This window comes from Danio aesculapii, chromosome 1 (genome assembly GCF_903798145.1).
Source record: "Danio aesculapii chromosome 1, fDanAes4.1, whole genome shotgun sequence".
NCBI lineage: Eukaryota > Metazoa > Chordata > Actinopteri > Cypriniformes > Danionidae > Danio > Danio aesculapii.
The window spans coordinates 5,693,107-5,711,549 of NC_079435.1; the positions used below are offsets into that span (position 1 = coordinate 5,693,107).

The 18,443-nt window shown below is 34.7% G+C and overlaps 1 protein-coding gene across 1 annotated transcript; it reads left to right on the top strand.

Annotated features, from left to right (window-relative positions):
* Positions 1–1,126: 1,126 nt before the first annotated feature.
* On the top strand, positions 1,127–18,416 carry cdc25d (cell division cycle 25 homolog d). The gene is made up of 13 exons (XM_056461134.1): positions 1,127–1,246; positions 2,451–2,551; positions 4,082–4,100; positions 4,242–4,272; positions 4,374–4,436; positions 5,730–5,870; positions 6,471–6,611; positions 8,584–8,688; positions 12,002–12,064; positions 12,192–12,290; positions 14,602–14,798; positions 15,448–15,559; positions 17,659–18,416. The coding sequence occupies exons 1-13, from the start codon at positions 1,146–1,148 to the stop codon at positions 17,794–17,796; spliced, it is 1,311 nt and encodes a 436-aa protein (XP_056317109.1). The 5' UTR covers positions 1,127–1,145; the 3' UTR covers positions 17,797–18,416.
* The last annotated feature ends 27 nt before the right edge of the window (positions 18,417–18,443 follow it).

An 18,443-nucleotide genomic window follows, 5' to 3' on the forward strand; every position in this document is an offset into this window, starting at 1 on the left:
AACATTTTAAGAAATTCTTATTACACGTTTTATCCTGTTGTCATTTGTAATTTTACTGTTTCTGTATGTGTGATCATGTGTTTTTTGATTTTAGGTTGCCTTTTAAAATCTGGCAGGGGGCAAAAGATGGAAATTAGTCCCCGTGGCTAACTCTGGCTTATTTACACTTATTTATTACAGTCTCACTGTTTATTAATGAGCATTGTCCCTGTTAAATTAATAAATTACAAATAATAAATTACTATACTATACTATACTATACTATACTATACTATGCTATACTATGCAGTACAATACTATGCAATTATACTCCAATACACTAGTTTACTTTAGTAAATAGTAAAAAGTATAGAATGAATAACAGTTTATCAGTTACCTATAGATAATATAGGTAGATAACAGTTTTATTAACAGATAACAGTATTATTAATACAGCTGTAACATTCACTAACAAAGTGTTGTTTGCTAAATAATATATGCAGTGTATAATACACTTTACCATACTATGCTTCATATATTACTATAGTATTTTTTACATGGGACTGTCAGCCAGTCAGAATCCATCATGATACAATATCGAGTTAAGCATTTTAAAACAGCAATATTGTTTCATGAAGGTGCAGAAGTAATCTGAGCTGCATGCAATGCTTTTTAATGCGCTCACCCACACCTAACCCTACCCCGCACAGTGCATCGCTGAGAAATGCCAGCCATGATCTCAGCTTGCATAATAAAGGCTGCATTCAGATACTATTGGATAAGAAATCATAAAAAGAACTGCAACGTCACGCACAGATTCCTAAATTCAAATTTTTAGAATGCATGTTCTTTTAAGAATTCATTCTGTTTCGTTTTCGATGACGTGTTGTTCGGAAGTAATATATAACCGTCACGATCAGCCTTTCTGAAGCGATAACACAATTGGTTGTTCATTAGCAAGTGTTGGCTTTGTTATGATGATCATACAGCGATGACAGAGCGGTACTACGGGCGGGGACGCGCCGCGCGCCGCCGATCATATGCGCTTGTTGTAGCAACAGGAGTTTCCAAGGCAAGCAGAGCAGAGACATGATGACACTCAGTGATGCACACCTCATATGATTTTTGACAGTGTTTGGGTCAGTTTGCAACTCTGATTCAGCCCAATGGCCGGTGATGCGCTGGAGGTTTGTGATCTGACAGCTGAAGACTCTTCCCCGGTCAACGAGCTCTCCTTCAGCCTGCAGAACCTCCAGTGTCAGGACGGGTGAGAGGAAGCATCCTTCTTATTTAAAGGAGATAATGCAATAAAACGATCTTCTTATATTTTAAATGATGTGGCTTTGTCAAGGATAATTGCAAATGTTTTATTTTTTAAATTATTTTTAAAAATATATTATTATTTTAAATATAGTTAACTATACTGTTAATTTATATAAATAAAATATATTATATTATATTGCTTATATTAATAATATTAATCAAATTATTCACAATAAAATGAAAAATAAAAACATAAAGCAAATGTATAGTAAAAAGTGTAATTAATATATACTAAAATAAATAAAAATAAAAAATTATTATTCAATCTTTTATTTTAATCTATTATAATTTCAATTAAATATTAAGTGATCGAATGTGTCATTATTTTTGCATAATCAACTATTTCACATAGGATTTATAAATTATAGCACATATGATACAAGATCAGATCATTTTAAAACAAAATATTGTTATATTTGAATTGTTCAGCGAAAAAATTACATTAAACCACTATTTATATCTAACTTTTTTCCCTTTCTGGAACAAGAAAGTCACATTTATTTAAAACCATCCACAAATATTGATCAATCATTGGTTTCCAAATGACAATAATAGTGATAATGCAACAAAAATACAGTAAAATATATGTAAATGTTAATGACACTTGTAAAAATGTGTGATAACTTGTAAAATATGTACAAATGTGCATAAATAAATGAAATAGAAACTAAATAAAACTGAATACATCCTCCAAAAATTCTCTCATTTATATTTGTAACTCCTACCATTGATTTACTTTCTTCTTAAACACAAAAAGACATATATTTAAAGGGTTTAGATGTTAAAACCTCTAAATGCCATCTGAAATATTCTCTAAAATTAGTATTTTCCCAGGCTCCTATATCTTGATTCAGTAATTTCACTTTTATGGCAAAGAATAGGTTATTTTCATTGCTTTTAACATGAAATAACTGAACATAAATATTAGAAGCTGAGAAAAAATGCTCATTGTAGAAGAAAATTCCAGGTTTTTGCATCTGCATTTGCATCTTATATCAATATTTGGTCATTATAAATACAAGATAAACTATTAATCAAGCATTAAATGACCATTTGCATCAATATAGAGTGTACTGGGATACATTTATTATGAATTACTTAATTTGGGTTTATGTTATAACTAATATCTGATGCATATTTTCATCTAGTCTGAGTCCAAAGCGCTCGACCCCCAGAAAGCTTGTTTTGACACCTGAATGCATCGGTTCATCACTCAATACCCTCTCCAGGGAGAAAGAGACGCCAACAGGTCCTGACAAGAGCCTCACACACACACACACACACACACACACGCACGCACACACACAGCTTAATTAAATCTCCTACAGGGACTCTTCAGGTTGCCTGTGTTTGCACATGTGACTCATTTGACTCATTCATTTTATCGTAACCTATGTTTGAAGATGAAGTGTTTCTGCTTTATACCCAGGTACTTTTGAAACTATTTAATAATTCTGATAGAAAAATAACATTAGCATAATTTATGCATGCAGACATGAGACATGATTGTTTAAACTTGCATTTTGCTTCTTAGAAATGAGCTTGTTTTATATAGTGCTCAGCATATTTGAGTACACCCTTTACAAATTTTAAATTCATATTTTCTATATATAGGAAGCTTTACAATATTATATTTGTGCATATACGTTAGATTAGTCAGTACTGAAACCAAAAATGGAGGTAATCTAAGAAAATAACTTAGAATAGCGGACCAAAAGTTTGTCTTATACTCAATACTAACAAACTCAATACTAATATATATATATATATATATTCCGGTGTGGCAACCCCAGATTAATAAAGGTACTAAGCCGAAAAGAAAATAAATGAATGACTATACGAACTCAATACTAACTATATGTTAGGGAAAAATATTAAATAAAAATGTTTAAAAAAGAAAGGAAAAATCAAGATAAAAAACAAATTTATAAAACATTCTGTTGAAATTTTGTAGCTTGTATTTTTATTTGCAATAATTTGCATGCATTTGAATGCATTATCTCTCTATTTCTACACGTTTGGTGACAAAAATATAATTTTAATAAATATAAGTGTTTAATAAATCTCTTTTGTTCAAATGGACCCAGTATTATTACCTATATTCACTGAGAAATGGATAAAATATTCATTTTTTTAATGGGGTGTACTCATTTAAGCTGAGCTCTGTATATAGATATTATCTATTTATCTATATTATTATAAAATAAAACATGATTGTTATTATTATGCATAGAATATTTTGATTCAGTGGCAGCACGGTGGCGCAGTGGGTAGCATGTTCATCTCACAGCATGAAGGTCGCTGGTTCCAGCCTCGGCTGGGTCAGTTGGCATTTCTGTGTGGAGTTTGCATGTTCTCCCTGTGTTGGCTTGTGTTTCCTCCGGGTGCTCTGGTTTCCCCCACAAGTCCAAAAACATGTGGTACAGGTGAATTGGGCATGCTAAATTGTCCGCATTGTATGTAAGTGAATGAGTGTGTGTGGATGTTTACCAGTGATGGGTTGCAGCTGGAAGGACATCCGCTGTGTAAAACATATGCTGGATAAGTTGGCGGTTCATTCCACTGTGGCAACCCCGGATTAATAAAGGGACTAAGCCTATGATTGTTGATTTAGTAGCTTCATTATTAGCTGACACACGTGACATGATCAGGATGTGTAGGTCAGATCAACAAATGTCCACATCAGATTTGTTCAGTAACCTTTCTAAACGTTTTGAAGTTCATCATGATTTTGCGCTTCATTTACTCTAAATTTAAATTTCTCCTAATTTTTTTACAGTGAGAAGACGACGAGCAAGGTATTATAAAACAAGCATGGATGACCTCATATAAATACACTTAACTAATAATCAGAATCAGTCATTTCCATAATGTCTGCTGAATTAATAAATGTACAATCTAAATGTGAATAGTGAACAGCTCTGTATTTGTCTTAGCAGAAGCCTGTCTCCTGAATCCACTTCAAACACGGTACCGCACACACAGTAACCATTAATAAATTGTCAATTAATTTATTTCACATTTTATCAAGATGTTTAAAATGTAATCATGTGTCTGCACTTTACCATCAGCCCAGGCGTCCGTGGAGGAACAATCAGGACTTTCCTGCCAATAAGGAGAATGAGCGAGCCATTGTTAGTAATATTCTCATTGACCTCTTTCATTAACCCACACATTATTTTTGTAGACATAATGCTATTTGAAATGTAGCATGTATTAAATTAGGTATACACAAGGACTTTTAATCTTCAGTAAGCCAGCTGAAGCACTTTCTGTGAACTGTCATGCCATTATAAAATCACCCATGGCTTCTTTCAAATCTTCACTGCCTGATAGATATATAATATAAAGTTGTTCTTAGACCACACGAGAAACACTGAATTAAATGACATTGTTTTGCACCATGTCTTCAAATATATACATTTATTTTACCTCAGTATTTCCATGGAGTTTCTGCGATCGTCTGCTGCTCTTGATGGGGCTTGTGTTCAAACTTGTGTTTCATCTTGTTTTACGCTTAAACAACTTAATAAATGTTTAAGTCTGTTTAACTGATTATATTTAAATTAAATTACATTATTGATGCTGTAAAACGAACCTTATGAAATTGAAATAGTCGCATTAACAGTAATTGGAAATTAATCTGTGGCTGAAAAACACTTGCTCTAATATAGCACATTATCTGAGGATTGTTCCTAGAAGGGATACAGCTGTGGCTGACAGTTAACAAGAATTATTTATTAAATTATCTATTATCATTCATTTATTTTATTTTCAGCTTAGTCCCTTTATTAATCTTGGGTCGCCACAGTGGAATGAACCACCTAAATGATCTATTTACTGTATATTATTAACATCTACCCGTACCCCAACCCTAAACCCAACCATTACAGTAACTATACAGAGCATTATTCATATTATTTATTTAATTACACATTAAATCGTGTTTTATTAACGTCTACTCATACCCAACCCTCACAGTAATGTAAAAATATGAATTATTGTTGTACAGTGTCACAAAAGTCATGCTATATTGCTGTGAGTATCCTCAGCTGTATCTCATATAGACTTAACCATTCAAACGTCCCAAGCCTTTCACGTTTAAAAAGATCTATCTACAGCCCTTTTCTTGACTAACTGAGAAGTTGTGTAAGGTCTAATTTTTTGTTTCATCAAGATATTCATAGTTTGACAGTAAAATGGTGATAAAAGTTAAAACATTCGCTTTGGAGGTCATTTCCATGTGTGAGGCCTCCGGTCTCGAGCGAAACAAAAGCACTCAGTTCATTTCTATCATGTTGACATGACTTTGGCATTGTACTTCGCACTTTATTGTTGTGGTAAACCAATCCTTGCTCATATATAGGAAGTGTTTTCTTGCAGTCTCACCTTCATTCAAACTGACGACAGATACGTTTGTCCAACAGAAGCGACTGCGCGTGCGTCTGTCCAGTAGATTCTCCTCATCTAATGAAACTGAAACCGCGGGCAGAAACAGGAGACAATACCGCAGTGATCCAGAAGAGGACACCACTCACTCACGAGAAACAGAGGCGGTGGATCCAATGGTGAGGCTTTATTTGATTTCATGCAAGAGTTTTAGTGTAATTATCATTGATCAAATTGAAACAACTCGACTTTTTATCGGTGTTGTTGTTATTTGTATGTTTCTGTGTAAAATGAATGATTATGACACCGTTATGATTGTAAATTCTATATTGAATATTCACTACACGTGTTCCAACGCTGTAAAACAATTTCTGGAAGGATCTAGCCAACTATATTTTTAAAAGGACAAAACTTAGTTATAATTTTACATTAAAATATGTTATTTTATTAGGAAAACAAATCAAACAAAAGTCTTGAATATATTGTTAATCTCTTTATTTTACTGGCAAAATTTTACATACACAAACAGAAAATTTGCTAAATCATTTCCCACATTAACAGTTTTTATATCGAGTTTGACGTCTTTATTTCTGCAGTGAAATTGTTGAAAAGCAAAAAAATCGGAGATATGAATCAATTATTATAACACATTTTTGATTCCCCTGTCAATTCTTAAAATCAATAGATGTAGAAATGCTGTACATACCTTCATATATAGGAAGTGTTTTCTTGCAGTCTCACCTTCATTCAAACTGACGACAGATACGTTTGTCCAACAGAAGCGACTGCGCGTGCGTCTGTCCAGTAGATTCTCCTTATCTAATGAAACTGAAACCGCGGGCAGAAACAGGAGACAATACCGCAGTGATCCAGAAGAGGACGCCACTCACTCACGAGAAACAGAGGCGGTGGATCCAATGGTGAGGCTTTATTTGATTTCATGCAAGAGTTTTAGTGTAATTATCATTGATCAAATTGAAACAACTCGACTTTTTATCGGTGTTATTGTTATTTGTATGTTTCTTTGTAAAATGAATGATTCATAAGATACAGATAAGATACAGTTATGATTGTAAATTATATATTGAATATTCACCACAGGTGTTGCAACGCTGTAAAACAATTTCTGGAAGGATCTAGCGAAATATATTTTGAAAAGGACAAAACTTAGTTATAATTTTACATTAAAATATGTTATTTTTATTATGAAAACAAATCCAACAAAAGTCTTGAATATATTGTTAATATCTTTATTTTACTGGCTAAATTTTACATACACAAACAGAAAATTGCTAAATCACCTCCCACATTAACAGTTTTTATATCGAGTTTGACGTCTTTATTTCTACTGTGAAATTGTTGAAAAGCAAAAAAAAATCTGAGATATGTATCAATTATTATAACACATTTTGATTCCCCTGTCAATTCTTAAAATCATTGGATGTAGAAATGTTGTACACTTTACTTTGTGTATTTAATTTAATTTATATATATATATATCTTTTATACTGTGTTGTATCCTGATAGTTTATACAATAAAAATAAATACATAAATATATAAATAATTAAACAAATAAATAAATAGTCAAAGTAAGAGATTGGCCAATAAATACCTAGTAATGTCTATAAATTATATATAACACAGTTTTTTATAATATTTTGTATAGTGAAGGTCTAACAAATCAAAACTGAAGCTAATTATTACATCCGTGCGAATATGTGTTACCCCACGCCAAATTATGGATCAGTCCAGTAGACTCAATAGACTCAGATGATGATTTAGTTTTAAAAATAAAATAGTTTATTTATTATTCTTAGTTGTGAATTCATTTTAAGAAGACAAATAATTTAAAATGTGGAAATCGCATTAAGATAAAAATACATGTATAGAAAAGAAGATTAAATGATCTTAAGTTACAGAATAAAATCTATGATCTAAAATGATCATAAATAAATAAATAAGTTAGTAAACGCGAAGATTTCTTTTCGATATCCACTGTATTTTTTTCTTTTGGATAGATAGGGTAGATGTTGGGCCAATAGATTCAATAGGTTTTATTTATTTCTATTGTTTGGTCGCCGCCCGCGTCTCATCTCTCCAACTCTCCCATCTATCTGTTCAAACATCTTGTGTCCCATTTGTTGTCTGTAGTTTCAATGTATTCTTGTAAATATTTAATGTTCTTTCTAAATACATATTTTTGCATTTATTATTATCACTATCTTTGTAAATAAACTCACCTTATTGCATTTAGTTAGTCTTGGTATTTTGTTCCTCACTTGTTGATATTGTGTGTTTGCTTATGTGTTTCACCCAAAATTAATGTTACTCTCCTTCCCCTTTACTCACCATCTTTAAAAACGTAACATCTCTACTTTTAAATTGCGATTTTCTGGACACGCGAAGTATTTTACGCATTTATTTATGGGGATGGTTAGGTGGCCATGATGGACAGAGGCCAGTGGTTAAACCTCTACTCTTTTTCGAAGCACATCGTGGGATTTTTAACGACCACAGAGAGTCAGAACCTCGGTTTAACGTCTCATCTGAAAGACTGCTCACTGAGAAGTATAAAGTCCCTTTCACTATACTGGGGCGTTAGGACCCCACAGACCACAAGTTGAGCGCCCCCTGCTGGCCTCTCTAACACCACTTCCAGCAGCAACCTAGCTTTCTCTTATCCAGGTACTAACTGGCCTCAGCGCTGCTTAGCTTCAGTGGGTGACCATGTGAGAGTTGCAGAGAGCTAGCTGCCGGCAATATTTATTATAAATAAATATACGGGTGCATATCAGGACTGTTGGAACCCATGGCTGGAATTGCTTAGGACCCCCAAATAACCACTTTCTTATCCAATCATAAACATTCTCTACCTGTCAATCATTTTGCAGGCCGCTGTGAGATTCCGTCAGCTGATGTCACAGCTGCAAGCCCCGCCCACACCTGTCACTCAGGACGCAGTTGCTGACCTCACGCTCATAGGAGACTTCAGTAAGGTTGGTTCTGTAAAATCAAAACAATATAATGTATCATTTATAGGCAGAGCATGTGTAAGGCTGGGGAAGGCTTAGCCTCCCCCTGGCCAGAGACCACAGAGATGGCAGCAAAGAAAAAAAATTGCATTAAAAACATGTAACAGGTGTAAGGCGTAATTTGAATGTAATTTAATGTTGATGATTTAAACAACAATTTAGCTATTGTAAGTTCGTCAATGAAATTTCAAGTCCCCCTCCGCACAAAAATGGAACTGTCCAACCCCGCATGTTGCACTGATGAGCGCTGTTTATTACTGGAGTTCGCAGCAGCTCTGAAAGCCAAACCAAAAGTGCTGGACAGCGGACTATTCTGATTTGCTGGTCAAGGACATTAGTAATAAAACGACAAATGAGTATTATAATAATAATATATTATAAAATATTATAATGATATATACACTGGATTAACTTGTTTTCAGTATTAACTGAAATTAGTAATTTCATTGTAACGTAGTCTAGCCCAGTGTTTCCCAACCCTGTTCCTTAGGGCACACCAACAGTACACATTTTCAACCTCTCCCTAATCAAACACACCTGAATCAACTTATCATAACATCAGAAGAGACTCCAACACCTGAAGTTAATGGGTCAGAAAAGGGAGACATCCAAAATATGTACTGTTGGTGTGCCTCCAGGAACAGGGTTGGGAAACACTGGTCTAGCCTATAGTGTAGTAATCTTGTTTAGGCAATCGAGTTTTACATTTTACAGGTCAAATATTTATTGCTGAATTACAAGTTCAGTTTTCAATTGGCCTCGTGAAAAAGAGAATGATTTCGTATTCTCAGGGCCGGTTGGCGCATCCAGAGGTGACCTAGGGCGGTAGAATAGTGAGGGCTGTGTCCTCTCTAATATTAATTATTATTATTATTATTATTATTATTATTATTATTATTATTATTATTATTATTAGTAATAAAAGCAACAAGGAGTAATAATTTCATTTGAAACTGCATACAGTAAGTAATATATAAATATTTATTAATAAGTATTTAACAATTTTTTAATATTTAATAAATGCCGTCTTGATGAACAGAATATTAATTAGATTTTTAAAAGTAATAATTATAAAAAATAGATAAACTGACGCTAAACTTTTGAAACTGTGTAGATCAAATGGGTGAGTTTAATAAAATAATTTAATGTGCGTGTTGAATATAATAGACATTTGTTGATGGGCGGGGCTTTTGTTAAAACCTCTTCTTGGTTGGTCACAAATCTTTTTAAATGCATTAAAGGGCAGCGCAAATATTAGCTTTACCCTGGAGTTTGTTCACCCTCCGCCTATGGTATCATATGTTATTATATGCTTATTTCAAAAGTAAGATAGTAATTACACAAGACATAAATTAGGTTCATCTATAGGAAATTGATTTAAAGGGCACCTATGGTAAAAAATCTACTTTTCAAGCTGTTTGGGCAGACATATGTGCATGTATGGTGTATAGAGCGTCATATTGGGGTGATATAAACACACCCAGTGCTTTTTTTTTCAATTTAACAACATAAAAAACGGTGGACCGATTGGAGCTGTTTTCAAACCGACCTCAACTTTACGTAGGAGTGCGGTCCCCCCGCCCACCAATATTGATTGACTGGCGCGTCATCATATCCTCAGTTTGTTGATTCACGTCCGCCATTTTCAGCGTGAGTCGAAGCGATATAACTAAAGGAACACGCTAGCTCTATTTTTAGATGCAAGGCTCATTGGGCTCAACACAAGATCAATATTCTGCACATTATCGCTCTAATCGGAATTATTGGTTGTATCTTTAGGTAGGTTTGCAAACATGTGTACTTCTCATTGAGTCTACCTTATACTTCAGCCGTTTGCATTTCTCGTGATCCCAGAAGCTCCCTGTGATCTTAACTAGCATGCGTTTTAGAATGCTAAATATAGGTTTCTATCAGGGTACACTCAAGTCGACGGCTGGGCGCCGCGGACCGCTGCAGAAACCTATGTTTAGAATTCAAAAATGCGTGGCGCGACGATTCAGGACACTTCATGTCTCTGCAGCGCCACAGAGTGTCTGGTGTGCCGTGTCGCGGCTTCGAGCGGCACATCCGGTGCCTCAGTCAAAGTTAATTCAGTGTGCGTGGTTATTAGTTTCTGTGTACAAGCTCGGCACTTGAAACTAGCACACAGTTGGCTGTAAAACTGTACAAAGACACAAATGATTTTGTACTCTCTGCTTGGTCTGTGTCCGAGTCGTACATGTACGACTGAATGCGGATCCTCTCACTCCTTCTCCTCTCAGTCTGCCTGTCAGACTCTGTTGCAAACGCAGAGCGGGTGAGCTCATGGCTCCACCCCCTTGTTACGTTGGGCGGGAAGCCGAAACTAATTTACATGTGAAGCAACACACCCATAAATCAGCGAGCTGTGGACACGCCCCCAACATGACACTTTTTAACACATTATAATAAAAAAATCTGAATTGTGTTTTAAACTGAACCTAAACTGGCACACTCAGAACAACCATAATATTAATATTAAATCATAAAAAAGAGGTAAACTATGTGCCCTTTAAGCATAAAAGTCAAGCGTGTGTCGACTTGCTTCCTTTTTTTTCCCGCTCTTTTCTTTTCTTTTTTGCTTTGTTTTATTATATATATGTATATTTATTTTCTTGTTCTTTATTGTATTTTAGTATTTTGTCAGTGTCACTTGTATTTTTACACAGTTTCAGCTATTTAGAAAACGTCAGACTTTGCATTTTTCACTTTATTTAATACATACAGTTTAAAGTTACGGGGTCAGCAAGACGTTTATAAAAGAAAATAAGATCATATTTCAGCAAGGTTAGATATATTGATTAAAACTGGCATTGATTATGTCCAAATATTTCCATTGAAAAAATAAGTTCTGTTCTTTTGAACTATGTATTGAATGAATTTCGACGAAGAATGTGAAGCGGCACAACAATAAAATGGTCAACATTGTAAGAAATGTTTTTTGAGCTGCAAATTTGCATATTGGAATAATTTGCATTGCTAATAATTAGAAACTGTCATGTGATGACTGTTGTTATGATGCACTTTGTTTTACTGCATTCACAATTTTTACTGTATTTATAAATAATTGATAATAATAAGTAGAAGAAATTTACTTCAAAATGATAGTAAAGTCTTATTGATTCCTGATTTTTTTTGCCTTCAAAGGCTGTCAGAAAGCTGTTCATTCGCAGTTAAGAGGATTGCATAATCACATTAAGAGCTGATATGAAATTATTATCTATTCATGCATTTAGTCATGACACAATTGTTTCCATAGCAACACCTGCTTCCTGTTGAGGGCGCAGGCCATCGGGAGCATCACTGCGTCAGCGCGCAAACCGTAAGGAATCCTTAATATGGTCTAAAATAATGAGGATCAGATCTGATTAGTGCATTTATATACAGTGTTTGAATTAACCATTCATCATGCATATTTTAATGTGTGTCTATATGTGTATGACCTGAAGGTGGCATCTCTGATCAGAGGTCAGTTTGGTCCAGCGGTGGAGGATTTTCTCATTGTCGACTGTCGTTACCCGTACGAGTACCAGGGAGGACACATTAAGGTATTTAAAATATAATGCATTAGACATTTGATGTATTTCTGAAGATTTTATCATGATATATAGTATTGTAATGATATTGACATAAGCTGCAAATGGTACTTTAACAGATATAATTAAAAACAACTGTATATTTTTGTGCATTGCTTTATTTTATATGAACAGAAATGTTTACAAACTAATTAAATTGCGAAAGGATTATAACACTTTACAATAAGGTATCATTAGTTAATGTTACTTAATCCATTTTATAATTTATATTACTTAATCCATAAATCAGTCCATCCGGGATTTAGTGAGTCCAGCGGTTCCTGAGATTAAAAACTGTATATTTTTATATGATAATTGTGGGGATTCACTACAAAACACAACAATTAAAGTAAATAATGCTAAAAAATGTCCCAAAATCAGTCATTTTAGGCCCCAAATATTGGGCTTTGGGACAGAATAATGACATATACCAGTAATTTTTTTTTCATCAAGTTATTACGTTAATATTAGTTTAAAACCAAAATACAACTGATCTTTATTAAATTTGTATCTTCATTATTTAAAACAGTAATGACTTTTGATTTTAATGAGTTCCTAAACATTATAACATAAAAAAGGAAAAAATACTCACTGTTTACTCATCCTAAAGTGTTTACGAATCTTTATAAGTTACTTTCTTCAGTTGAACACAAAAGAAGATATTTTGAAGAATGTTGAAAGCCTGTAATCATTGACTTCCACGGTAATTGTTTATCCTTCAGTGGAAGTCAATGGTAACAGGTTTCCAACATATTTCAAAATATCTTCTTTTGTGTTCAACTGAAGAAAGAAATGCATAAAGGTTTAGAACCACTTGATAGAGAATAAATAGTGCGTCATTTTAAATTTTTGGGTGAACTAGCCCTTTAAAGTGGCTTCTATTGACTTTAATCCATTAATCCGTCTCTCCAGGATTCCAATGGTTCCTGAGATTAATAAAAGTATATTTTTACAAGACATTTGTGGGGTTTCACAGCAAAGCACATGTATTAAAGCAAATAATGCTAAAAAAGGGCCACAAATATTGGCTTTGGGACTGATTAATGAGATATAGCATTGATTTTTCCATCAAGTTATTATGTTAAAACTTTATTAGCTGCATTATATAAAACAGTAATGATGTTTGATTTTAATCTTAAACATTAACACTTTAAAGGGATAGTTCACCTAAAAAATTACAAATGTATTCACTATTTTACTTATCGTAAAGTGTTTGCAAACCTTTATGAGTTTCTTTCTTCAGTTGAACACAAAATAAGATATTTTGAAGAATGTTGGAAACCTGTAACCATTGACTTCCATAATGTTTGTTTTTCCTACTATGTCAGTCAATGGTTACAGGTTTCCAACATATTTCAAAATATCTTCTTTTGTGTTCAACTGAAAATAGAAATGCATAAAGGTTTAGAACCACTTAAGAGAGAATAAATAGTGAGTCATTTTTAATTTTTGGGTGAACTAGCCCTTTAAAGTTGACTTCCGTTCACTTTAATCCATTAATCCGTCTCTCCAGGATTCCAGTGGTTCCTGAGATTAATAAAAGTATATTTTTATAAGACATTAGTGGGGTGTCACAGCAAAGCACATGTATTAAAGCAAATAATGCTAAAAAAGGGTCACAAATATTGGCTTTGGCTGATTAATGAGATATAGCATTGATTTTACCATCAAGTTATTATGTTAAAACTTTATTAGCTGCATTATATAAAACAGTAATGATGTTTGATTTTAATCTTAAACATTAACACTTTAAAGGGATAGTTCACCAAAAAAAAAAAAAATTTACTCACTATTTTACTTATTGTAAAGTGTTTCCAAACCTTTATGAGTTTCTTTCTTCAGTTGAACACTAAAGAAGATATTTTGAAGAATGTTGGAAACCTGTAACCATTCACTTCCATAATATTTATTTTTCCTACTATGTCAGTCAATGGTTACAGGTTTCCAACATATTTCAAAATATCTTCTTTAATGTTCAACAGATAAAACTCAAAAAGGTTTGTAACAAGTGTAGAATGAATAAATGATGACATCAGTTACATTTTTCTGTGAACTATCCCTTTAACATTAATTCATTCGTTCATTTTCCTTTAGCCTAGTCCCTAATTTATCAGAGCTCGCTGCAATGGAATGAACCGCTAATTACTCTGGCATATGTTTTATGCAGCGGATGCCCATTAATTCATAAATGTTTGAGTAATTTATAAACCACTGGAGTAAATGGTAATTAATCTGTCATTTTTTAGTGTAAACTGTCTTTTTAAACTATCCTCCTCTGATTCAGGGTGCAGTAAACCTGTACACAGAGCATCAGATCCAGCAGGTGCTCCATCAGGCCTCAGCAGGAGCTCAGGTGTCCGTCTCCACCTGCAGGCCGTGTGGACGATCTGCATCTGATTCACTTCTAGAGGACGAGGAGTCGCCGTCACGAAAACTGATCATATTCCACTGCGAGTTCTCATCAGAAAGAGGACCTCATCTGTGAGAAACACACTATTATTATGAACACACATGCTGCTTTTTCAGTATTTTCATAGAAATAGAAACATTTTTCACAAGCTGCCACACAAAAATCACAGGTATTTCGGAAGATTTCCATTTTTTCACAAGCACCCGTTGGCCTAGAAGGATACAACTCTGATTTGACAGTGATTTAGTGTTTTTAGTAAGGCTGAGGGCCACCAAGACTGTATAAACCTGGACATTTCTCACACTGGATCTGTGATATCCTAAAATAGTCTCTCCAAAAGTGTCCAGAAATGATCACCTGTGGTCTTCTTTCACCAACCTGATTTCCCCAAGTAGGACATATTCCTGAATTAACATCTATGTTGATCCTGGAACAACATTCCAATCAGCCAATCAGAATTAAGGGATATGTTTACTGTTTATTATTTTATGTTTAATTTAGGCTTACGGTTAGGCTTATGCACTTCTACATGATTGTTAACTATTATTCCCCTCTGATTTAGGGAATAATTTACCTTTATGGTTGAGTTTAGGGGTAGGGAATAGGTATGGATTACATTTTCCAACACAAATGATGTTCCAGGATCAACATAGATGCTAATCCAGGATTGCATCGTACTTGGCAAAATCAAGACGTGTGATCTTCTTTCCCATTGGCCAGGTGTCAGTATCTGAGGAGGCTGGACAGATGTGTTAACGTGTACCCGAATCTGCATTATCCTGAGCTCTACCTGCTGCTGGGGGGTTACAAACACTTCCACGCCTCTTATCCGGTAAAGTATCATCTATTATACTAAATGAGCATCAGCCAATCAGAATCAAGCATTAAAAAACCTGATGATATTTTTCAGTCATGTGACCTGTGTCCAAATTAACAATGGGCTGTAATAACAGCTACACAGAAACTCAGCACAAACTGGTACATTTTCCATCTGTTTCAAGCTACGAACATTTTAATCACATTTCACAAGAATAAAACGGAGATATGATCACAAACTGTAAATAATGGGCACTAGCGATCCATATATGATCAATTATTTAGTCACTTTAAACCCTCATGTTCCTGTCGGAGCTCCAATTCAGTAATGTTTACATTTATCTTGTGGATATTCCTCAGTGATTTAGTCATGAGTGACTGCATTATAGCTCGTAAGTGTTTGCTTTTATATTTGGTGACATTTGATGGTTAGATTAATATTTACTGGTAGGGAAAATCTATTTACTCACTTCTACTATGACGGCATGATGTGACGGCATGTGAAAACTATCAATGGTACAGCGTTTTTCAATCCCGTTCCTTGTGCCCCACAACTCTGCACATTTCCTATGTTTCTCTATTCACGTCAGACGTTTATTCTAATTTGACAACAAGTGCCCTGCAAAGTGGACTCCTCAGGATACTGCCATGATTTCATCTTGAAGGGTGCATATACACTCACCAGCTATTTTATTAGGTCTAACTGCTCATTAACGCAAATTTCTAATCAGCCAATCACATGGCAGCAGCTCAATGCATTTAGGCATGTACACATGGTCAAGACCAGGCATGGGCAAACTCGATCCTGGAGGGCCGGTGTCCCTGCAGAGTTTTGCTCCAACACTAATCAAACACACCTGAACACCCTAATTAGTGTCTTCAAGATCACTACAAAGCTACAAGCAGGTGTGTTTGATTAGGGTTGGAGCAAAACTATGCAGGGACACTGGCCCTCCAGGATCGAGTTTGCCCATCCCTGGTCAAGACGATCTGCTGCAGTTCAAACCGAGCATCAGAATGGGGAAGAAATGTGATTTAAGTGACTTTGAACGTGGCATGGTTGTTGGTGCCAGACGGGCTGCTCTGAGTATTTTAGAAACTGCTGATCTACTGGGATTTTCATGCACAACCATCTTTAGGGTTTACAGAGAAGGGTCTGAAAATAAGATAATATCCAGTGAGCGGCAGTTCTGTGGGCGCAAATGCCTAGTTGATGCCAGAGGTCAGAGGAGAATGGCCAGTCTGGTTTCAGCTGATAGAAAGTAGGTCTGCAGAAGAGCATCTTTGAACGCACAACACGTCCAATCTTATGATGGCTACTTCCAGCAGGATAACGCGCCATGTCATAAATCATCTCAGACTGTTTACTTAAACATGACAATGAGTTCACTGTACTCAAATGGCCTCCTCAGTCACCAGATCTCAATCCAATAGAGCACTTTTGGGATGTGGTGGAACGGGGGATTTGCATCATGGATTTGCAGCCGACAAATCTGCAGCAGCTGTGTGATGCTATCTTGTCAATATGGACCGACATCTCTGAGGAATATAGTGCACACTACATAGGGAACGTGTGAGTCACAATAGAGCTGGTTATCTAAATTAGCTGTGTAAAATAAGAGCGATATGTAAAATATGCAGAATGCCTGTAATATGAATGCTTGATTCTGATTGGCTGAGTGAATGTGTGCCCTTATTTCCAGATAAACTTACAGCTAAAGTAGTTCCGGCAGGCTTTGAGCGCATTACAGCTCCATAACACTACGCTGAATGATTTCAACAATCACATCAAAACAGAAGGCTTTAGATGAGGTGTGTAAGAGACCAGTGCTACACACTGCAGTAGTTTGAGGACAAAAACCTGACAAATATCTGAAATACAACATCTGAACTGCTGTTTTAGCTGTGGTAATCATAGAATACGCAGAATAAAGCACTCCAGTCCATAGTATTATTAGAAAATAATGCACACCTGAGGTATAATGGCCACTCTGCTTTGAGTTATACTTTAAATAATAATTCAATGGCCTGTCAGCAATTTGTTTTAAATATCGAATATCTGAAGGTCTGTGTGTAGAGTCTGTCTCTAATGTGTGTGTGTGTTTTTGTGTTCAGGATCTGTGTGACCCATGCGGGTACGTGTCCATGCGCCAGCGTGAATACAGGGAACAACTGAACAGCTTCCTCAGGAGAAGACAAACACGACAGCGCAGACGACGGCCAATCAGAAGACATCAAAGAACAAAACATTAAACATACTGATATTAACCTTGCCACTCAGAAGAGGACAAGCAGGGCATCATGTTTGTTCTGTGTAAATATAGCATGTGCCATTCATTTTATGATGACAAAACTGCATCTTTTAAGGTGGAAGTGATTACATAGAGATGCTTTTTGATTGTGGCAAGTGCATGTGAGTCTAAAAGGATGTTATTTATATTAGTCAATGTTAATATATTTAATAACATAAATTTATTTTAAAAATCATGAGTTAGTCAATGAGTTAAGCATGTTCATTTGAGTAATGTGTTTTCTTTTTATAGCTTACTATAGAAAACCTTGTTGAAATGAAGAGAATATTATTTATTAGCCTTTTTTTTCAGAATTTAATAATTAATTATATATTTTAAGGTATAAAAGGCAAAATCTCAGACTGAGAAATGTACTATCAGTGCCTTTCTGCGTGTTTTAGGGGACATTAGTAAAATCTTTGCTTTTTATGACACCGCAAGTTTATTTAACATCAGTTTATGAGGAACTTGTTACATTGGGAAGAATAAAAACTGAATAAAACTAAATAAAATCTGAATAAAACTAAATAAAATCTGAATAAAAACTGAATAAAACTAAATAAAATCTGAATAAAACCTGAATAAACTATTAAAAACACAAACTCTGCT

What these genes read in the sequence shown, in the direction of transcription:
- cdc25d (XM_056461134.1), top strand. Translation starts at nt 1,146, where the DNA reads ATGGCCGGTGATGCGCTGGAGGTTTGTGATCTGACAGCTGAAGACTCT. An exon ending in CTGAATCCACTTCAAACACG is followed by an intron (nt 4,273 to 4,373) that starts GTACCGCACACA and finishes CTTTACCATCAG; the next exon opens with CCCAGGCGTCCGTGGAGGAA. An exon ending in TCATAGGAGACTTCAGTAAG is followed by an intron (nt 8,689 to 12,001) that starts GTTGGTTCTGTA and finishes TTGTTTCCATAG; the next exon opens with CAACACCTGCTTCCTGTTGA.